Source organism: Leptopilina heterotoma, unplaced genomic scaffold, assembly GCF_015476425.1.
Source record: "Leptopilina heterotoma isolate Lh14 unplaced genomic scaffold, ASM1547642v1 Lhet_284, whole genome shotgun sequence".
In the NCBI taxonomy this organism is placed as follows: domain Eukaryota; kingdom Metazoa; phylum Arthropoda; class Insecta; order Hymenoptera; family Figitidae; genus Leptopilina; species Leptopilina heterotoma.
Window position 1 is genome coordinate 463,179 of NW_025110990.1, and position 24,885 is coordinate 488,063.

At 29.4% G+C, this 24,885-nt stretch overlaps 1 protein-coding gene across 4 annotated transcripts in view; it reads right to left on the reverse strand.

Annotated features, from left to right (window-relative positions):
- Window positions 1-24,885, reverse strand: part of LOC122504191 (SAM and SH3 domain-containing protein 1-like) — a 641,260-nt gene that overhangs the window by 436,199 nt on the left and 180,176 nt on the right. For all 4 annotated transcript variants that reach the window (XM_043615130.1, XM_043615129.1, XM_043615128.1 and 1 more), the window contains one exon: window positions 12,556-12,695. In XM_043615130.1, the coding sequence (XP_043471065.1) occupies window positions 12,556-12,695 (140 nt within the window). The remainder of the gene's footprint in view (window positions 1-12,555; window positions 12,696-24,885) is intronic.

Below are 24,885 nucleotides of genomic sequence, written 5' to 3' on the forward strand. Positions count from 1 at the left end.
AGTGTATAATGTTTTCTCAGTGTAACAATAAAGGTATTTCATGTTTAAAAAATTTTAATGAAAATAACTGATTTTGATTTACGTAAAAAAACATTTACTTTAGAGAATTATTTAATTTTAAGAATAAAATTCGAATTTTACAGAAGCTGTAAATTGGAAAATTATATATTTTATATATTTAGAGGAAATAAATAAATAAAAATTAGGTCTTACCTGTCTGTACCTGTCCACGATTTAAAATTAATTTTTTCAATGCCACGATCATCTACACGGAGAGAGAATATATATTAAATTTTGTAAAAATATTTTCAAATTGGGGAAAAAGTGCGACAAAGCGAAATTTTGATATCAAAAAATACTAAACTTTAAAAAAACTTATATGAAATTTAGTAAAGTTATATTAGACTTTAATTAATATTCTTGACATTTGATATAATTATACTAAATTTCACATAAGTTTTTTTAAAGTTTAGTATTTTTTGATATCAAAATTTCTCTTTGTCGCACTTTTTCCCCAATTTGAAAATATTTTTACAAAATTTAATATATATTCTCTCTCCGTGTAATAGGTTAGTCAATTTTTGAATAAATGGTTCTGCGCCTGGACAATCTTTGCATTTAAGCAGGAAACAGGAAGATGTCGAATTCTCACAAACCATGCTCTTCAGAACCTCCGAAATATTATAATTGCAGTGACTGATGTCACTTCTTTTTAATTCATCATTCAGGCCAATAAATTTAAATCTCATATTCTGATGGATTTGACAGACGCAGACACTATGGGAGCCACTTTTTCCAACGAGGATGCAGAATCGAGGACGCAGCTTACAAAATTTAGAAAAACTAATTTCCTCTTCAGGAAACTCCTTTTTAAAATTTTCATACAAATCCTTTATATTACTTAATAATAAACGTTTCTGGACTTGTTCACGTACACCGTTATTAATTACAGTAACATAATCTTTTCGGCCTGGCATAAAACGACTCGTTTTATCTGACAAATAAATCGATTTTAATTGAATCGTTGAATCGTCAACAGATAAAAGATTTTCTTCCTTTTCTTTAGGTGAAGTAACCTGCTTCTGTACATTAAAAGGTACAACAAAATTTGATGAAGCAATTACCCACATAGCACAATAGTATGAGGTAAGGTTATGTTGAGTACTAATCGTAAGGCTCATAAGGTTACACGATATTGCTGTGGTAGACCTGAGGTGAACTAAAAACTTCCGCCATGGAGGTGAGGTTACATGTTAGGGTGTGGTGACTATATATGATAAGGCCATGGTAACCTTACACGTTAAGGTTGAGGTAACGTTACATGTTAATGTTGAGGTAACGTTACATGTTAAGGTTGTGGTAACGTTACATGTTAAGGTTGAGGTAAGGTTACATGTCAAGGCTGAGGTAAGGTAATTATTAAGTTGTAAGGTTGAGGTAAGGTTGTGATAAGTTTACCAGTTATAGAAAATAATGAAAAAATAATTAATAAATAAATATTCAATTGAAATGTTAAGTTTGTTGCTCTTCTCTATTTTGGAAACCTGACATGAAGCAGAAAATTTTGAAAACAAATTTGGGGGGACTGGGATTCGAACCCGGGATCGACGCGCATAAACCTATCATTCTAACTAACTGAGCTAAGTAGAGAACTGGCAGAAGGAAAATTAATGTTGCCTTTAAGGAGTTAATCATCTTCTTGGTTCACCTTAAAGGCAACATTAATTTTCCTTCTGCCAGTTCTCTACTTAGCTCAGTTAGTTAGAATGATAGGTTTATGCGCGTCGATCCCGGGTTCGAATCCCAGTCCCCCCAAATTTGTTTTCAAAATTTTCTGCTTCATGTCAGGTTTCCAAAATAGAGAAGAGCAACAAACTTAACATTTTAATTGAATATTTATTTATTAATTATTTTTTCAATATTTTCTATAACTGGTAAACTTATCACAACCTTACCTCAACCTTACAACTTAATAATTACCTTACCTCAGCCTTGACATGTAACCTTACCTCAACCTTAACATGTAACGTTACCTCAACCTTAACATGTAACCTTACCTCAACCTTAACGTGTAAGGTTACCATGGCCTTATCATATATAGTCACCACACCCTAACATGTAACCTCACCTCCATGGCGGAAGTTTTTAGTTCACCTCAGGTCTACCACAGCAATATCGTGTAACCTTATGAGCCTTACGATTAGTACTCAACATAACCTTACCTCATACTATTGTGCTATGTGGGTAATCTCCGACACGAATCACACAAATATTGACCAATTAAATTTGAATATACATCACTCCAATTGCCATTAACTAATTTTATATTTTTATATATGCACTTATGATTTTTTGTATTGCAAGGATTACAGCACACTTTCGGTCCCGGCATTTTAAAATAAACATAAACCGATCTAAGAAACAAACAACGATCTAAAATATTTTTTCTTTAAAATTTGTAAATAATAAATATTAAAACTTTTTATATCTGTACTACTAATTGTTTCTAAATAATAGTTTACATTTGGAATTATTATTAAAAATGTTTAAATCCAATCTAAATTTTAACTCTAGTTCGCTCATTAATTTTTTTAATTTCAAAGAAAATTCAACAATTGGATATTTTAACAATTTATGCAACACATCTGTAATTACCATTCAACAAAAAGAATTAATTAAATGTTCCATTAAAATTAATTAAATGTAAAAATTACGTTAAAATAAATTTATTTCCAACATAAATGTAGTGTTTGAGAAGGGCAGTCGTTTCAGCGAGCAGAAACAATAACACGCGCGCGAACGCTCAATAAGGACCAGAGTCGCGCACTGCACCGCGGCACAAATGCTTAAAATTAAGCAATTTAAAACTTCGTGCAATTTTTTTTTTCAACGGGATATTTTTCAGTGGTTTATTAAGAACATTCTAGTATTTTTTTCAACTTAAAATATCATCCAGAACACTATTTATTTTTAATTGTTTATAAATAAACAATTGCATTTTGCACTAAAATTAAATATTTTTATCTGAAAAAATTGTCAGTTATACTTCATTTCAAGACAAATAAAATGCAACTTGAAAAATTAAAATCCATCAATAAGTTTTTGAGAAATTCATTTTTCAATTAAATACGTTCAAAATGTTCAATAGTTAATAACATTAACAAAAATTTTTTTTTTGCAAAATCCTTTGGTAGTATGATTTCTTATATAAAATACTATTAAAATAACCACATTAGAACGAAAAATAAAATTAAAAGGTTTTGGGTGGCTCCTTTCAGGAATTCTGACTCCATAATTTTTGGATAAAAAATGTGCACTATCTACAGTTTTATTAATAAATAATTAAAATTAATAAATTTTTTGGCACCAATGAAAAGAGCGTGTCCGAATTAGTCAAGAACATAAGTTTGTTTACAACATTTTTAATTTTATTAAGAGATCCAGATGCAAACGCGTTTCCATCAATATCTCCGATTGAGCTAAAATGTAAATAGTGTCTTTTTTAAAAAGAACGGCAGTTACTTCTTAAGTACCTATCATTAACGTAAAAATTTTTTAAATAAAAGTCATTATTTACTAGAGGTGTAAGGTTATAGTTTCTTGTCAAGTCAATTATTTATGAACATTTATTGTCACAAAAGCTATTTAACCACAAGTCGAAACTACAACCTCATCTAATTATAATTAAAAGTAATTATTAGCCATCTCACCTAATAATACATGTAAAAAGTAAACATCAAAATATTAAATAAATAAAATAATTTTTCCATTCATTTTTTTATATCAAAGCGTGGGTTATGCACTACTCAATAAAACTTTAAATTAAAAAATGTGTTAAAAAATAACAATATAATTTGTGTTTTGAGGTTTAGGCCAAAGAATCCAAATTTTCCATTAAAAAAATTTGAAGACAATTTTTAGTTTGTCAACATATTTATTATTAATATAATTGTCTCGACGTTTCGATGGTAGCCACCATCCTTTTTAAGAGAAAATTTTCTAAAAAATTACATTTAATTATAAAAATTATAAGTTATTACCTACACTGAGAAAACTGGAGAGTCAAATTCAGAGGTTCAAAAAGTGTATGTTTTCTTTGCTTATGAAGAGAGTTGAATAGTCCTTCTAAAATAAATTTTGAATTGATAATGGAAATCTACTTTCTCCAATTATATCTGAGGGTTAAAAGTTGCGCAGAAAATGTGTACGATCTGATGCGCGCGAACTTATTTTTGTGACATTTTATGTATTTAATTTATAGGTTAGATTGCCATATTCATTCATTTCGCGCCGGATAATGAAGGGATTTCTCAAGATGGTTAATTTTTCCCTCTGTTATAAACTCATTTTCCCTCCAAGAGAAATGGCAAGAATATCTGTCAATGGTGTATTTGAATATTTAGTTTGTTTTCCAATAGTCAACTCTCAAATGTGAACGATTAGTCCCTCCATATGTTTAGTCCAATCCTCCAGTTTTCTCAGTGTAATTACAAAAATTATAAATTACAATAATTGAAAGAAATTTTCTTTCTATAACAGAAAAACGTGAGAATACATACGTGGGCGACACCAGCATAACTGCAGTGAGCCCATTGGCCGCACATTGAGAAAACTGGAGGATTGGACTAAACATTTGGAGGGACTAATCGTTCGTATTTAAGAGTTGACTATTGAAAAACAATCTAAATATTCAAATTCACCATTGACAGCTATTCGGGACATTTCTCTTGGAGGGAAAATGAGTTTATAACAGAGGGACAAATTAACCATCATGAGAAATCTTTTCCTTATCCGGCGCGAAATGAATAAATATGACAATTTAACCCATAAATTAAATAGGGGAGTGTAAGCTATGGTGGCGGACACTTTATTTTTTGCGTCTCTCTCTCTCAAAAAACAATATTTTTCAAAATTTTAAAAGCAAGCAGTTGCTGACATATTGTAAGCATATTTCTGTAAGAAGCGGCTGTTAAAATTTAAATGCAGTGAAATTTTACAGCTCTTAGCGCAAAACACTGATTTTTTTTATTTTTGAAAGTTGTAAGGTATGGTGGCGGATTTGGTGTATTCAACTAAAATATTATGTAGATGTTAAAATCATTTATTAAAACTAGGGGAGAGTGGGGCAAAATGGGGTAGGCGGGTCAAATGGGGTACCTCTGTTTTTCCATGATAGGTACTTTTAATTTTTTTTCCCTCGACATATATCATTCATGTTGATAAGAAACTGTTATTAATTATGAAGACACTCCAAAGAAATTTTTTTTTTTGAAAGTTATACAACTTTTAAGTTTTAAGCAAAAAAAATATGAATTTTTTTCAAAATTAAAGTGCTCTCCAAACTTTTTGGGATAATGCATTTAATTTGGCAAGTGTGGGATCTTTTTCAGTACTTATTCTAGAGTAATTTTCAATAGAATAGATTGTTTAATTGTTTACAATAACTTGTAAACATTGCATTTTGTTTTAATATGCAGTGTGGGGCAGAATGGGGTACCTAAGTGTGGGGCATGCCGGAAGCTACGCCGTTTCATTAAAACTATTTAAAAACATTATATTATGCATATTTAAAGGTTTCTTGCAGAAGAATCGATATTTTTGCTTTGAGGCATTTATACTATCGATGTTTCATTATCGATACAGTGAGTTCTCGCGAGTCGTTCAACTCACGAGTCGTTCAAACTCGCCAGTCGTTCAACAGCTGATCAGTGATCGATTCACGAGTCGTTCAATTTCTAGCATGCGCGCGCCGGTGCTCAGTGCTGTGTAATTTAAACGGACCAAAGTCATTGAATATTGTGTCTTTCGGGGCGATAAATATGTTTCACACATCCCTGAAATCGCCTTGGAGGCGTGGCTTATGCGTTGAACGACTCGTGAGTTTTATGATCTTGAAAATTTTCGAGAATTGAACGACTCGCGAGAACTCACTGTATATCGATATTTTGCAATATCCATGTTTTTTTTGTTAAATTCTAATAAATATTACTTGTTTTTTCATAGTAATAAAGAATCCTACTTTTTGTTTGTATTTATAATCTCATACAACAAGAATTGAATGAATTTTGAAAAAATACTCAATGTTTTGTATAGTTATTTGATGCCACCCCATTTTGCCCCACGGGTGGGGCAAAATGGGATTTTAGCACTTTCTTAGAAAATACGATATAAGTTCTTTCAAAAATTTTTTTCTCCGCTATAATCATAATTTCCTCAAAGCTAAGTGTATAAAGAAGAATTCTGAAGTTTAGCTGAATCGATTTATTCGTTTGGTTCTCTGTAAACAGCCAATTTCAAAAAGGTACCCCATTTTGCCCCACTCTCCCCTACTAGAAATTATGAAAAATAACAATAAAAGAAAAAACTGATGATTTTACATTATAGAAAAAAAGTTTCACTTCAGTTATGGTTACAATTTGGACATGTGAAGTGGAGCACAAGAGGCATTCCTTTCTTAAAAAAGACATGGAGTGGAAAGGACGAATGTATCGAAAAGTATCGAAGTAAAGAATGGGCAATGAGAATGTAAAATCTTAATAGAAGGGTGTTTTTAAAATTGTTTGTACATGTGAAGGTGGCGCTGCAGTCGAATGTTATTTAAAAAGAGCGCGAATATATAAATTTTATTTTTGTTAAGAGAAAGTACTCATAATAAATCTTATTTTGCATTATCAAAATATTATAATTAAATTATATTATATTATAATATAATTTCAAATATAAATAAGCAAATTATTAACTGAAAAAATTTGAATATTATTAATTATGAAATAATGGACTTGGACAATGGACATATAAAAACTAGCACCGTAGACGGCCGCTTGCGGCCGTCGGCGGAGCTAGTAGTACACAAAAAATGCAAAGACAATTGAAACTCGTGCAAAAAATGATCCGCCACTGTACGTTACAAAAATTACGCCACCATACCTTACAAGCTATTGATGAAAATATGATGGTGTTATGTACTTACATACAGCGCGAATTGAGACAAATGTAAAATACAAAAAACTGTTGTCCAAGGTCTAAACAATACGTTCCATACATTTACCTGACTCAATTTTCAAAAAATCTTCACTCTGGCATTGTTAACAAACATATCCAATAAAACTTTTTATTTTTTTTTCACTACTTTTTATTCAAAATCACTTAGAGTACAAAGCACGCGTTTGGTCATTAAAACTACTGCATATAAAATGTCATCACGATAAAAGACATCGACCATAGTGATAAGGCGCTTCAGATGTGACGTTATATGCCAGATAAACACCTCCTAAAAAAAGTGAAAAAATCACAAGAAAATCGTCGAAAACAGTTTTTTTAGTAAAACAGATAAACGATTTGTTCTCATGGCTTTTAGGTTTTGTAAACAAGAAACTATCGTCTCGGTGCAGTATTTTGTAAAATATAATCGCGATTGGTTAATTCGTTTGTTAAATAGGGCCGATACCCCGTCTTGCCCCACTCTCCCCTAGTTAAAAAAACCGCTGCCAAGTTGTACATTTTTATAATTTTGGTGTTCATTTCATGAACACTTTGCTTCCTCATAGAAATAATAATAATTGAAATATAAGAATTAATTTTTATAAAAGAGTTAAAAATCATTGAATCTTGGTCCAAAGATTATGTTTTTATATATTCTATAAGATGGTTATAATAGTTTAATAATTATACATAAGTTAATAAACAAGAATGTTGAAAAAATAATATTTTCCACAATTTTTGATTCTTCAAATACCAATAATTTTATAATTTCTGACCGAATCAGGTTCAAAAATAAGTCATTCGAAGCGTTTTTTAATTATCTACAAGTTGATAATGATACTTTTAAAGTTACTTTTATATTTTTCAACAAAATTTTCAAAAAAGTGTTATTTTCGAAAAATTTAGATTTTTAAAACTTTAATATCTCTGGCTAATATAGACGAAAAATGTTCAATGAAGGCTCAAAAGATGCGTCTGAAAAAACTCTACAAAACTAAAGAAAAACATTTATAGGTGTCCTAACATTTTTTTAAGTATGGCCAAAAAATTTTTTTTTAACAAAATGAAAAATGCAAAAAAAATATAGTTAAACTTTATGAATCGGGCTGAAAATACTCTCATTTTATGTCCCCCGGGGAGACCTACAATGTAAAAGAAATTGACGCATTTAGCTCTTTCTCGTTCTGAGATATTGAGGCAAATGCAATGTTAGTACACACACACACACACATCAGGAAAATTTTTTAAAATCCGTTTTTTGGACTTCTGAGATAAAATTACAACAAAATTTTTTTTTATTTATTTATAAAATTTATACGGTCAATGCCCATTCGTGCATAAAGTACTAAAAGATTAGGTATAATGAAAAAAAGTTTATAAATCCTATGTCAAAAAATCACAATCGAAAATTTTGCTAATACAATCCTTCCTCTATGAGGAAGCAAAATAATAAAATAGTAAATTATTTCGAAAAAAATTTTATTTTGGAAATAAAAATAATAGGGGAAACTAGGGTAAACCCGCTCACTTTTTTCAGATCGGTAAAAATCTAGGAAATTATTCTTTACATCCAAGTTAATTTATATCATTTGAAAGCTTATGATTTCTACTAAAAAAAATAAAAAAGAGTTTTTGATTTATCTTTTTTAGTTTTACTTAGAGAAACTTTTTAATACACATATACCAAATTTCGAAATCACAATTTTCCAGGGTAAACCCGCTCACTTTATCTTTTCAAGACGGAACAGTTTTATTTTTTAAATATTAAAATTCGTCTTATTCCCGTCTTAAATATGATTTATTATTGATAAACTGTGAGTTCTATAAACAATTGTATAAACAACAAATTGGTTTAATAAATAATGAATATAGGTTTCATGAATTACAACTGTGGATTTAAATAATGTTATATTTTATTAAGAGAAAGTGAAATATAGTTACAATTTTGGTTTTAACAAGTCATAAATTTTGTTATTGTTAAAATATAATACGTGAAATTATGTTATTCAAAATTTTTAATTTTAAACCAAGTGAGCGTCTTTACCCCGACTTCACGTGAGCGACTTTACCCCGAGTGTATTCCTCACATTTCAGAATAAATTTGATTAAATATTTTTGAAATAAGGCAAAACTATATAAATGTACTTTGAAGAAGGACATCCAATAGCAAAAAAAAAATTTGTCAAATAAATTAAGACTCAAAAATAATGATCGAAAAACTTAAAAATCCAAAAAACGTTTTTTTTCTGACACCTCTAAAAACATTTGATCGCCTCTGATTCTATGTTGAATTCATAAAACTAAACGAAAGTTCGTTAATATAAGTTGAATGTTAAGTACTATACACAGTAACAATATCTCCATCTTAAGTTGAGTTCATAGAGTCAAATCGCTAGTGAGCGGGTTTACCCCAGTCTCCCCTATTGTTTTACTTTTTAAAAATTCAAGAAACATTTCATTTAGAAAGGTCAAGACAAAATTTTTTCAATATCTTTTATGTATTATTAGTGAGGAATTTTTAAAACGGTTCTTTTCCCTTCGCAATTATTCTTTAATTTTTATACTTTTTTGTTCTGCTCGTTACTTTTTTTTGTAATTATTTTCAACTTTTCATTTCCGTATTGGAAATTTACAACTGACGAATTACTGCGCCAGCACTGTCAGTACTGGCATAACGCTGTCTAGCGTTGGCGAATACTTCCTGTCAGTGCTGCCAGACAGCGCTGGCGCAGCACTGGACCAGTTTTGACTGAGAACATAGCCGCAATAAATACCGTATTGTTATATATAGCTGTAAATTAATAATTATAAATAATTTAACAACAAACCGGTAAATAATATTGATAAACAGTTGTTACTCATAAAATATTCCTCTTCTTGATTTAATTGTATTCAAGATGAAGACCTAGCAATGGATATAGTAAATAAAGTAGAAAAAAATTGTTTATAACATTTAAAAATTAAATAATTTACAACAATTGCAGTATGAGCGTATTAGATTTTCATATTTTAGTACCTAATGATTAAAATCTAGAAATATCGCAAATCTATGAAAATAAACAAAATTGCTCACGAGGCTGCGCCAGCACTATTTGTCGAGGCTCGGTTAAACTGCGGCCGAACAATCGGCTGAGTACCAAGCCTGTGGTAAGCGTCGGCACTACACTGGAATTTCCCATTAGGATGTTTTCTTTTTTCTTCACATTGTGTCAAAGTGTAAATTACATTGTGCGTGGGTAAACATTAATTAAACGTAGATTTTAAATTTAAATACTCAGGGTGCTGTTAATAAAAATGCAAAATTAAGAAAAAATGTTTCAAATTAGGCCAAATTTTTTTACACACGAAGGCAAATGGTTCTTTAACATTGGGAGAAGTTTTTTTCGCGGTTTTTTTTGCACAACATAAAACTCACAAGGCTTCCAATTGCGGCTTTCGTTTTGTACCTATCTCGCGTGAGTTACAATTTCCCCGCTATTTTGCTGGAAGCACGTACGCCTTCCACCGAGCATGTAAAATACGTACGTGTGGGCACTCGTAAAGTATACGAAATTGGTTTGCGATACGCAAAATATACGATATATCTGCATTTTCTAAGAGAGAGGAAACTTTTCTAGGTTTGGAAAAAAAATCTTTTTAAACGTTATTGAATTATTTTTCTTGACATAAAAAATTTCTCTGTCTCTAAAAAGACTGTAGATTATAGTATAGATATTCTTAAACAAATACATTTTAGGATATGAAATAAGTAATTATAATCGGAATTTGTAGAGAAGGAAATTTTATCAAATTAGATTTAAACTTTTTCAGTTAAATAAGAATTCTATACTAAAAAAATTATTTGCTTAAAAAGGTAAACATTTGAAAGATAATCGTACCTAAAAAAAATTAGAGACGGTTTTTGAGTTGCATTGTTTGAACACGGAGATTCAATAAATAAAAGCTTTTAAATTCGTGGATAGGTTCAAAATTACTATTTCGTTTGCCTTTACTATACATACACACGCATATATACCGATTGTTTCGCTATTTCGAACTCTGATTTTAAATTTACTGCCAACATTTTAGTATGGTATGCAACAACTATAGCGTCACAACGTCAAATTACACGTAACAAATTTACGACAAATTCTACTAGAACCGATTCATATTTAAATATTTTTTTATTAAAAGGTGTGTAAAATAAAATGTTTTCAAAAATAAACATTAAAAAATTTTTCATTTTAAACTATTTATAGTTTTTTTATTAGATTATTTTTTCTAAACAAAACTATTCTAATTTTAATAAACTAATATTATACTTTCATTCGGCACTTTACATTATAATATATATCTTATCTTATTGAGTTTGGATTCTAAAACATTAAATCGAAACCATATCCATTTTAGTGTCCTTTCCCCTATTTAATTGTACACAGAAAAAAATAAGTCTTGAATAAAGTCTACAAACGAGCTAATTTTAAGATGTAACAAAAAGTAGTCATCCTAGACTTAAAATTAGTTTGTAAAAAGAGTCTTAAAAAAAGTCGGTACTCAGGCTTGAATGAAGTCGCTATGTAGTCTTAAAAATAGCCGATAGCCAAAAAGTGGACTTAAAAGTAGTTTCCTTTTAAACTTCAATTTACTCGCAAGTCAATATAGTGACTAAAATAAAGCTTTCTTAAATACTTAAAAGTAGTAAATAATACAGTTCAAATTTATTTTTCTATTGAATATAAAGTTATAGTTATTAACTATATCAGGAGATGCCGGTAACAGATTGTAATATAAGCATCTGTAAGAAAAGTTAAATTAGCTATTTAAAATAATAAAATGAAATTATTTATTTATTCTTTTATTATTGAGGTTTAATTTTTCATCTACTTTCATGATGACATTTGTTAACATGTACCTTATAAGTGTCATTATTTAATAATAGACAAGAAATCGGTTAATTGAATCAAATTCATTTCAGTTCAGTGTAACTATGCTTGCACATAATATAATAAAAACTTTTCATACATATTTGTTTTAAATTTATCTTCTATGTATAAATATAAACGAGTTGTAACAATATATAAAAGTCACCATTTTGTATAAGCATTTCGATACTTTTCGATTTTTACTGCGCAACTTTTTCTCTGAATAATATTGTAGCAATGAATTTATTTATTTATTTTATTTATTCGGTACACAAAAATATGAAAATCTATAGGTGATTAACAGATAAAGGAAACACGTACACTCAAGGCAACGCCACGACAACTAATGACACGTCACCTGATCACGCCCAAGCGCGTCTCCCCTTCCAGAGGACTATAGACGCTAGGGGACTAAAAACTAGTCTACATTTCGACTTCATTTTATCTGTTGAGTTCTTAAAGTTTCTACTAGTCTCGCTGAGACTACATTTAAGACTCACATATAAAATTAAGTCATAAATATTTATTGCTTTAAGATTAAGGCGTGTTAACAATACTCTTAAGTTAATTATGAGGCTAAAATATCGTTACAGACTAAAATTAAGCCTGATTTTAAAATTAGCTCTTCACAGTTTTAAGACTTTTTTTTCTGTGTAACGAAATTAAAACTTACCCTTTGAGGAACTCCCATTCTGGATCGATTATGTTTCGGCGAACTCTGTGTTTGACCCTGTTTCTCTTTTTTATGCGTCTTCAACCCTCGCAGAAGTCTCGAAAATGTCGTTTTCTTTTTACTCGTATTTTGACCTTGTTCTGTAAAAAAACAAAAAAATTAATTATTATTCTTGGTTTACTTTAATTTTAATAAATTTAATTATTGTTTAATATTAATGTTATAAATAAAAGTACCTAAGGAGTTAAAGAAAACACATTTAAATAAAAAAGGACTTCAAGTAAGTAAGTGTAAGTGTAAAAAAAACAATAATAAATATGTAAAATAACACAATACCGGTTAAAATTACCAGTGTACCCCTATTTCATTACTGCAAAAGACAATTTATTTTCTAAAATATATTAACTCATTCTATTCTTTATAAGACAATAAAATCTTCTATAAAATTATGCTCTGAAAACGAAAACTTACTGGTATTGTAATAGTATAGGTATAGTAATAATGGATAACTGAGATAATAATAATAACAAAAATAAAATATAATATATATGTAAAATGGATAAAAGTATGAGTACAGGATTGAAAGATAGAGAAATTTTTTGAATTATAGCATTTATTTATTTTACAATATATATATATATATATATATATATATATATATATATATATATATATATATATATATATTAGTAATCAGTGCCAATGCATCCGTTCATTAGACACAATAGTATGACACTATGTACATCATATGCTAATTTACTTGTATGTAAATTTGAATAACGAAAAATGCAGATGTATATATACTTTTTTGAAATTGCTAAAATAAAAAAAATTGTTATTCTTTTAATATATATATTATATTATATTATATTAATAAAGGTCATAAATTATAGAGATTTGACGGTATTATTTTATTAGAACAATTTAGAACTGAATTAAATAGTAAATAACCATATTTTGACGAGAAATTGCTCTAGTTGTTCGAATTGTTTTTTCTTGCATACAAAAATTACATAATTTTGAATTAGTAGAATTTAAAGATGAAAAACATCCTCATGAAAATTATTTTGACATTTCTCGCAAACAAATTCTATGTCTACCATAGTAGGAGAGCAAATACTACAAACAATGTTTTCTTTATACCTCGGTCGAAAGTACGTACTTCCCGCTTAGACTTCGCAGCAGAAAGTCAAACATTTACGCTTTGGTTGATATACACACACGCCCTCTATTACAGTGGGAGTAAAAGAATTCTTTGTCGGTAAAAATATCAATGTCGGTAAATAAGAAAATTGTGAGTCCAAGAAAATTTAACGAATTTTTTTTATTTTAATATATAAAACGAGAATAAAAATTAACAAGAAGATTTTATAATTTATTTTTTTATACGTGCCACAATATTATAATAAAATTTTAATAATTTAAAGAAATAACGACATTTTGTTTACTAGAAACGTTTAGAATTTACGAAATATAAAATTAATTTTGTACGAACAAAAAAATTCTTTTGAGAATATAATATTAATTTACTTTGTTGTCCGTGTATTATTATAAATAAATCAATAAATTTATCTTTCACATTTTTTTTCGTGCCTGCCCCCGACCAGAAGCACTCTCTTCGCTCGTGCTTCAAATGTCGGGCCAGGCGTTGAATGTAAGAGAGAGACACACTCTAAAAAATTCCGTTGTTAATTTACAACGTCGGACGTTGGAAATAATTTGCTTCACGTCCAACGTAGTAAGTTTACAAGCTGCTAGTATGTATTAAAACATAACTTGAATGCAATTTTACAATCGCAGCGTGTTAAATTGCATTCAGATTATGTTTTAATACGTACTAGCAGCTTGTAAACTTACTACGTTGGACGTGAAGCAAATTATTTCCAACGTCCGACGTTGTAAATTAACAACGAAATTTTTTAGAGTGCAGAGAAAAAACCAAAGCTTTACGAGCGTCCGCTAAAGGCGTTGAAGCGGGGAGCGAAAGTAAATAAAGATGACCGGCTGTCAAATTAATCACGATTGCAATTTTCTTAAAAAATAAATTAACGGGCGTACTTTCGACCGTATATAAAGAAAAATAGTATACATTACACGGGCAGAAATTTCGAAGCCCTTCACAGTGCGATGATGCCCTCGGCTTCGCCTCGGGCATCATTTCGCACAGTGCCGGAATTCGAACTTTCTGCCCTTATAATGTAATATACTATTTCAGGAGCATTATTGTCAGGAGTATTATTCTCAGGAGTGTTATTCTCAGGAGTGATGATCTCAGGACTGCTATTCTCAATGATATTCTCATTACCGATGTTCTCAGTGTCTAGATTCAAAGCATCAATATTTCCAGCGTCTAAAAATGAAAAATGAAAAATTAAATTAAAAAATAAAATTGTAATTGAAAAATTAAAAAACAACTTACTGCATTCGAGTTCACGTAGGATTTTTTTATAATCTTCTTCATTCTGAATAGTTTTTGATAGAGACTGCGGTAATTGAGTGGATGCAAGTTCTAATTTGGGGTCGAAACCAAAGAGCGCTTTATAGGGTGAGCGACCAATTGTTCTGTGGTGAGAAGAATTTTTCTGCCACTGGACGAATCGTAAGCCCACTGACCAATTTCGGCTTCCTGTGTCCGCCATCCAAGCGCGAAGCATATTTTCTACGGCTTGATTTGATCGTTCGATGCTCCCTTGACTTTGTGGGTGTCTGGAACGTCTATTAATTGTAATTGATTCGGGCCACATATTGCGTAAATCTTCAATTACATGATTAACGAATTCCCGCCCATTGTCGCTCTGCAAAATCTTTGGTGCACCAAATAAAAGGAATATATCCAACAGTTGAGAGGCTACTTCTTGGGTACGTTTGGATGTGAGCGGACGCAAAACAACAAACTTTGTCGAATGGTCCTGATAATTTAGTATCCATTTGTACTCCCCACATGGCGATGACTGAAAATCTATTAAATCAATTTGCCCCCGCTCAGCAAAGTCACTTGATAAAATAGGATTGACGACAATTTTTTTCGATAAAGTTTTTTTCTCATTCCAAGTTTTGCAACATTCTAAAAAACATTCAATTGCTGGTCGAGGAATATTGAATTTTAAAAAAAAGCCTTTTCCATTTTACTTCTTCCGCCGTGTCCTGTCTTGTTCACATGATAATCATTAATAATTTCGTATAAATCTTCGTATAGGGCACAATATACTCAACATTTTGTAAGTCGTCACTTTTTCTAATCAAATGTGATTTGCTTCCAATTGTCAAAATGTCGTATTTGCTCAGAAGATGATAATCACGTCGATTTTTCGTTTTGCTGTAACAAAATAATATGTATTTGAATATAAAAAAAAAAATAAATAAATAAATATTATTATTTAATATTTATTTATAAAATATTCAAATTAAAATAAAATTTATCCTATGATAAAATAAAATAAAAAAATATTAATAAATGAAAAATATTAATAAATAAATAAATATAATAAATATTAATAATTTTTATAATAATTAAAAATATTTATTTATTTAACAATTTATACAGGATTACAAAATATAAAAAAATAAAATACATAATAAATAATATTTTATATGAAAACTATTTGCAAAATCAATAAATGAATTAATGATAAATTTTATTTTAATTTGAATTTATTTTTAATTTAATTTGAATTTTGTTCACTGTTATATTTCTAACAATGTGTTCATTGGAAATGAAAACAAAAATTATTTATGCACGTAACAATAACTTATTCACAAGTCAGTGACAATAATATTTACCTTAATTTCAAATTTTTTTTATTTAATTTTTTGAATATAAAAATTTTTTAATTTATTTTAATTTTCTTTATTATAAAAAATTAAATTTTTTTTATTTACATTTAAATGATGGTTTTACAGATTACTTTCAGTTTATTCTTTGCCAACTCAATTTCACTAATCATGTTGTTTATTTCTGCACGTCCATATGGTTTTTTATTCGTTTTTTTTTGGTAGTTTTGCTTCAGTTTTTCGAGATAATTACTCTCATTTACTACCACGCGCGTCACAGATTCGTTTTCCATTTTTTTTTAAATATAAATTATATAATCAGTCTTTCTTTGTCAAATGTACTAACAACACTACATTAATAGACAGATAATGACATTGATTTGTAAATGAATGACTAATTAATCGGTTAAGGTGAGGAATCAGATTTCAATTTGAGATTACACTTACCGTGTAATTTATGGTGGACTACATTTTAAATTTGATCAGATTCGTTTACCGACAGATTAGCTCAGTCGGATAAATGCCTCGCTCGGCGAACGCTGTAGAACCAAGGGTACTTGGTTCGCGCCCATTAGCCTGGGATTTTTCCGGCACGTGAGATAATCTGAGCGGGAGATTTGAACGTCGAGGACTTGGTTGTGTAATATTCGAGACTTCGAATTTATACATCCAAGACTCGGCTGTCGATAAATCGGCTGTACTCAGTTACAGGTTTTCCGTATTTTCTCTTACCTTTGTCCAGAAAGGGCCATGTGAATACGAGTATTTCTAATAAAAGCAGGCTACGGACCGCAAATTCTGGGGTCACTGATTACGAATCTGAAGTCACTATTTAAAAATTCAAAATGGCGGATCCAATATGGCTGAATTTTTTTTTCAAATTTGACCAGATTCGCTCAAAACTTGTTACTCGGGGGTTTTTTGGGTCGCTGATTACGAATCTGAAGTCACTTTTCAGAAATTAAAAATGTCGGATACAATATGTCGGATAACATTTTTTTATTTGATTAAATTTGCTTAAAACTTGTTACCCGGAGGTTTTTGGGGTCATTAATTACCAATCTGAAGTTACTTTTAAAACATTTGATCTTCATACTGTTGTATAATGTAAATATATATTAAATAAGCTTGTGTATACTAAGGAAACGATTTATTTGATTCAAACTCATTTTGGTTAAATAAAGTTTAAAAAATCTTTGCTGTGCAGTTCCACATATTTATGTTTGATTGAAATATATTTTTTTTTCATTTAAAGAAATGATATATTTAATTCAAACATAAGTTATGCTTAATTTTAAATTATTTATCACAATCCACCTTTAATCTTTAATTAAACAAAATTTTAAACATATTTTTTATTTAAACCAAAACAGAATATATGGTCGAATTAATTATAATTATTCAAACAAATAATGCTTTTGAATCAAATCAGTAGATATTTTCTATATATTATGATTAAACTTATAAACTAATTTTAATTAAACAAAATTATCTAAAATAATTTATGTACTTCATTTAAATATCAGGTTTTCTCAGTGAAGAGTTTAACTCTAAGGTTTACAAGACATAATTTTTATTTATTAAATACACTCGTGTATAATTTAATTTTGGAGAAGTTAATACTTTATTAAATTATTGTGGAAAATATGTATTTTGTAGAAATTGTCTTCTAGTAGAATAATAACCAACATCAGTTTGTTCCGATTTAAAAGAAAAATAACTAATAATTAAAAATTTGTAATTAAAAAAGCCATACGGCAAAAGTAACTACATATTCCAAGCTATAATTTTTCAAAAAGAATGGTCTGTTATTTTTAAACCTTTTCTGGGCAGAGGGGGGGTCCGTTTTACAGAGAACGCCCCATTTATATTTATATAGTATCAGGACGATTACATTCGATTCTAGGAAAAAGATGCCATCACTTTTTCAATCATATCTCGGAAATAAAAGAAGTTGCAAAAAAAAATTAAGTACGGTTAGAAAGCTGATTAAATTCTGCGTAAAATAAGCTGTCTTTGAAGTCATTTTGTTAACTATTTTTTAAGTTGTAAAGAGACAAAAAAAATTTTTTAAAATCATTAAAAATGTGAAGCTGTGTTTCGACCGATTGGTGCATTGAAATTCAACTGTGACGACTCGATTCTGGCTTCGCGCGGCAGCGAATGAGAGAAAAAACAGGTACGAATTTATGCTGGAGAATAATAAATAATGATATTTCACGAGTAATATAAAGAAACTCAAAAGTTTATCGTTCCCCGCATGATTTCGACCCTGTTTTCTCTCTCATTCGCTGCCGCGCGAAGCCAGAATCGAGTCGTCACAGTTGAATTTCAATGCACCAATCGGTCGAAACACGGCTTCACATTTTTAATGATATATCAAAGACGGATTAACCTTTTTTAATTTTCGAAGGCTTATTTTAAAGCTGAAATTCTAACGAAGATTGCTGTGTTTTTAGAAAAATTTTATCTAAATTTTTCTAGATTTTGGAAAAAGTTGAAGTCAAGAAACAAAAATGAGAAATTTTGATAATTTTTTTTATTTCTTTCTCACTCTACAACTTAAAAAATAATTTACGAAATGACTTTAAAGACGGCTTATTTTACGCAGAATTTAATCAGATTTCTAACCGTATTTAAGTTTTTTTTGCAACTTCTTTTATTTCCGAGATATGATTGAAAAAGTGATGGCATGTTTTTTCATAGAGTCGAATGTAATCGTCCTGATACTCGTGGACGGTAGTGTATATTAGATGGGGCATTCCAGGCCAAATCGGAAATTATTTTGCTTTTGCAGCTCAAATTTTTTTTAAACATTTTTTTTCTTTTAGTACTCTTTGAAATGAGCTACCTTGATATTTTCAAATTTTTTGATAAAGCGGTGCAGGAGATACAGATTTTAGAAAAATGAAGTTTTTTACGTAAATTTTTTTTTAAATGCTTATAACTCGGTCAAAAATTGATTAAATTGGACGTTTTTATAATGAAAAGTTTTGTTTTCACGCGTAGTTTTTAATAAAAATATTTTTAAAAATTTTTTAAATAATTTACGTTACAATTTTAAAATTTTTTAAATAAAATTTCATTTTTAACAATGTATGTATCGATTAATTTTTTTCAAAATTTTTTGTAAGAAACTAGCATTAAATTAACAATTTTTAAACCTTTTCCAATCGTGGGCAAACGATGGAATCTATTTATATTAAAAATTTTAATTTTTATATACACAGTGAAAACGGTAGGCCTAACTTGGAATTTGACCAAATCACAATTTTACACAGAAAGAAGGTTAAGTTTGAAAAGACTTAGTCTGAAAACACATTTGCTGTGAAAAATTTGTGTGATTTTGTCAAATGGCAAGTTAGTCATTTGGCCACCACTGCGTATATAAAAATTAAAAATTTCAAAATAAATAGATCCCATCGTTTGCATACGATCGCGTGAAAACAAAACTTTTCATTATAAAAGCGGCCAATTTGATCAATTTTTGCCTAAGATATAAGCATTTAAAAAAAAATTTACTTAAAAAACGTCATTTTTCAAAAATCTGTATCTCCTGAACCACTTTTTTTATGAAAAAATTTGAAAAAAATCACGGTAGCTCATTTCAAAGAGTAGAGGAGATGTACGCACGTTGAAACACTAAGATATAACCTTTGTAACTGATAATACCAAGAAGAAAAAGTTCTTCACCTGTAAAAAATGCAAATATAAAGATTACTACACTAAACACATGAATTAAAAAGACATATAGTCCTTGTTTTCACGACGTTTCGTCAATTATTCATTGACCTCTTCAGGCTGTAGAACAAAGTTGGTTATATATAAATAATAATTAATTTTAGCACGAACAACTCATTTTAATTAAAAAATTTAATTATCACAAGAGATATTTTTCTTAAATAAACCGACAGATTGGCTCAGTCGGATAAATGCCTGGCTCGGTGGGCGGACCAAGGGTACTTGGTTCGCGCCCATTAGCCTGGGATTTTTCCGGCACGTGAGATAATCTGAGCGGGAGGTTTGACGTCGAAGTATAATGATGTGCACTGTCGATTATTGTCCGGTACACACAATTAGAATTCGACTGTCGATAAACCGGTTGTACTCGGAGAGGTTTTCTACAGTTTCCCTCTCCACTGGCGAGAAAACCCATTAGACTGGTGGTCCAGGCAAATGCGAGTACTCCTAATTTTCAAGTCGCTCTGTAGGCGCAAAAATTTAGTATTAAGAAATGTTTGTAAAGAATGTTCTACGGTTGTAAAAACACTTGTATAGCCAAGATTGTAGGCTTAAGACGGGTTTATAAACAAATAAATAAAAATAAATAATATATTTCTTAAATAAATTAATTTACCTCTAAAGGAGATGATTAAAACATGTTTATAAAAAAAAATTAATTAATTTTGTCACTTCAAGTGACAACGTCAATAAGGTGTTGACACCATCGAGGTACGATACAAACTGTCGAAATATAATAAGAGGAGATAAGAATTTTTCAAAAACACAGGATATTTCTTTCTAAAAATACGTACAATATACTTATATAATCAAGCTAGAAAGATATTTTTGAAATTGTACAAATTTTTAACGAATTAATGATTGGAAAAATCTTTTTTGTAACAGTTTTTTATATATATATTATTTAAATTATCAATATTTTCTTTTTTGTTAATACTATTAGGATCGTGGTTATTGAACATCATTTCTGATAATAAACGTTTTTTCTAATCATGTTCAACGTTGACAATTTTTGTGTTTTTAAAGTCGAATTCATGTTTATAAAATGTGACAATGTTCAACTATAACTTGATTTTAATTTTTGTTTTTTTCATGTTCGCTAATACGTTTTTTGAGTGTTCTTTTTGTTTCCCCATAATAAACCGCTTTGCAATTTTTGCAACAAATCTTATATACAACTCCAGTCTTTTCCAATTTTTTGTCAACTCTTTACCCAGTTTTATAATGTTATTAAGTGATTTTTCAACTTTTGGAATTGTGCAAATATCGTAGTTTTTATGTTTAAATTTACAAGCGGAGTAAAATTTATCATTTTTGAACGGGATAACAATTTTTGGTTTTTTAGCATACATGGAATTTTTAAATTTTGTCAATTCTTTATTACAACTTTGTTTTTTTGTGTTTTTAAAATAATAAATTCTCTTGGAAATACAAGAGTTGATGAAATTCAATGGATACTTATTATTAATTAAAAGATCTTTAACAAGATTGATATTTTTCTTATGAAAATTTTTTTGTGAAAGAGAAATCGCTCTATCAATCAAATTGAAAATTATATTACGTTTTTTGTTAAGTTGATGGTTTGACAAAAAATTCAACAGTCTCTCGGTTGATGTTGGTTTTTGATACCAATCTGCGATAAGTCGATTATTCTTTCTTATTATAGTTAAGTCTAGAAAATTTATTCTACCGTTAGTTTTTAATTCATAAGTAAATTGGAGTTTTTTATGATAATTATTAAAAACTTGAATTACCAAATCGACAAAATCTTTTTTTACACAAAGAATGTCATCCACATAACGAAAATAAAAAAGAACATCACAATCATATTTTTCCTTTAAAAAAATCACAAGGAACATTGGTAAACAAAGAATTTACATCGAGGGAAAGCAGAACATGATTTTTTGGAATATTGAAATTTTTTATTTTATAATATATAATTTTCAATTTGATTAATAGAGCGATTTCTCTTTCACAAAAAAATTTTCATAAGAAAAATATCAATCTTGTTAAAGATCTTTTAATTAATAATAAGTATCCATTGAATTTTATCAACTCTTGTATTTCCAAGAGAATTTATTATTTTAAAAACACAAAAAAACAAAGTTGTAATAAAGAATTGACAAAATTTAAAAATTCCATGTATGCTAAGAAACCAAAAATTGTTATCCCGTTTAAAAATGATAAATTTTACTCCGCTTGTAAATGTAAACTTAAAAACTACGATATTTGCACAATTCCAAAAGTTGAAAAATCACTTAATAACATTATAAAACTGGGTAAAGATTTGACAGAAAAATTGGAAAAGACTTGAGTTGTATATAAGATTTGTTGCAAAAATTATAAAACGGTTTATTATGGGCAAACAAAAAGAACACTCAAAAAACGTATTAGCGAACATGAAAAAAACAAAAATTAAAATCAAGTTATAGTTGAACATTGTCACATTTTATAAACATGAATTCGACTTTAAAAACACAAAAATTGTCGACGTTGAACATGATTAGAAAAAACGTTTATTATCAGAAATGATGTTCAATAACCACGATCCTAATAGTTTTAACAAAAAAGAAAATATTGATAATTTAAATAATATATATATATAAAAAACTGTTACAAAAAAAATTTTTCCAATCATTAATTCGTTAAAAATTTGTACAATTTCAAAAATATCTTTCTAGCTTGATTATATAAGTATATTGTACGTATTTTTAGAAAGAAATATCCTGTGTTTTTGAAAAATTCTTATCTCCTCTTATTATATTTCGACACCCAGGCAGAAATTTTCGTAAACAGCCGTAGTTAACGTCCGATCCACTACTAATATAATACTGTTTTACAGTACCGATTTTCAGTGTAACTTGTACTATTAGGAACTCCGGCATTTTACTGGCTCAGTACGTGCAATGCGTTAGTGAAAAAGCTGCTATTATGACTGTTTTAAGGTTAAGCTACACTGAGAGACCTTTGGGTCAGCAGCAGACTTTCGATAGGCTGTTACTGACCATTTTGGTGGTACGCTACAGGACTATACTTTTGGGTTGCTGCGGTACAATTTTGGGCGCGTGACAGTCCAAAAGTTGATTAGCTGCAAACCAATGACGGCATCCCCACTACTTCGGTGAGCTTCTCACCAACATTTTGGACTGTCACGCGCCCAAAATTGTATCGCAGCGCACTAAAACCATAGTGGAGCTGCTGTCTCATACGTTGTTCCGCAGGAGTCCAAAAGGTCTCTCAGTGTACTAATACAGCCGTTGATAAGTTGATATGATTAAATCAAATAGAAATAATTTTAAGGGAAGTGTGCCGGTTGTGGGCATTCTTTTGTTTTTGCCTTATAACATTTGTCCATGTGCATATTATACAAATATATGTGTACGAATTTAAAGTTAGAGGTCTAAGGTGACTGTCAGTGAAGGAATTAAATTGATTTCTTTAAATAAAAAAGTTTTATTAGAAATTTAGTGAAATGGAAATTTTTTGACAAAAAAATTTTTGTACCTGGTTGTGGGCACCCTTGAAAAATCCGGTGAAAATGGAAAAATATTAAAGGAAACCAACACAAATAAAGAAGAAATGGAAGTTTCTTTATTTTAAGAGACTTCGCCAACATAAAGAACAAAAATGATGACACGTTTTCACACTATGCTCACCGCTAACAGAAGCATAATGCTAGCATGTGAAGTAGCTGGCCCGCATATCATAACGCACTTCTAATGCACTGAACGACTATATTCATCGCATTTAATGGAGTTTGCGGCTGTCAATTTCCTTGGCAGAAAGTTTAGATAGATGAGACAGTAGTCCACATCATTGTCAGATGGTAGAGCCTCCTTAACATAAAGGTGCCCACAACCGGGAATGACAGTCATTTTTTAAAAAGACCAACACATTTTGTGATGCAGGATTTTGGTTAAACATGAAGGTAAATCACAAAAGATAATGACAACACTGCAAAAAAAAATTAAACCCTATTTTCTGAACGAATCTACACCCATATGTTGCTCTTCGAAAACAATACAAAATTACTTTTTTATTTATTTAATGCAAATTTTCTTAATTATGCTTACAGCTATTACACAAATGCATATATTTGTTTCGTTATCAATACGAAAAGTCCGTATTGTCAACGAACACGACTTGCAACACTTAGATCAGTAAAGTCTGCTTGTCGTCGAAGTTTACGTAGGGGTGCCCACATCAGCGCACTTCCCCTACTATAACTTTAATTTATTATTTAATAACATTCTATATTCAATTCTTTAAATGTGTTAATGTTTTTCTAATCCCATCATAGCGTAGAATTTAGGTTATCTGTAAATTTAATTCGGTAGAATCACACTTCGTGAGTAGAATATGTTTACTACCTATTACCGTTTCCAGTTATGCTGATAAATTATTATTTAACAAATATATAAATTACAAAATAAATGGATTAACACGAATTCGTATAAAAAAAAGTGAAATAGAACTATTTATTTTAACACATTTCAAGTTCATGTGAATACATAATTATTCTTGTTAACTAATATCAAATTTCAGACTAAATCCTAAAAAGTAAATTTTATTTCTTATTTCAAAATAAAATTTCAATTTCCTAACTTGTCTATATTTCTAATTTTTCTTTCCAAATTTTAGATTTCGAAATTATATAGTGAATGTTTAGGGGTTATGTTTCTCCAGCGCAGCATTGCTTTATTACTGGTCTACTACTGGTCGGAACAGAAAATCCGTACTATTACATTTCTGATTTTCAGTACTAAGCCCAAGACAGAGGCGTTACCTCCCGATGTTGGACACGTAATAGACCAGCAT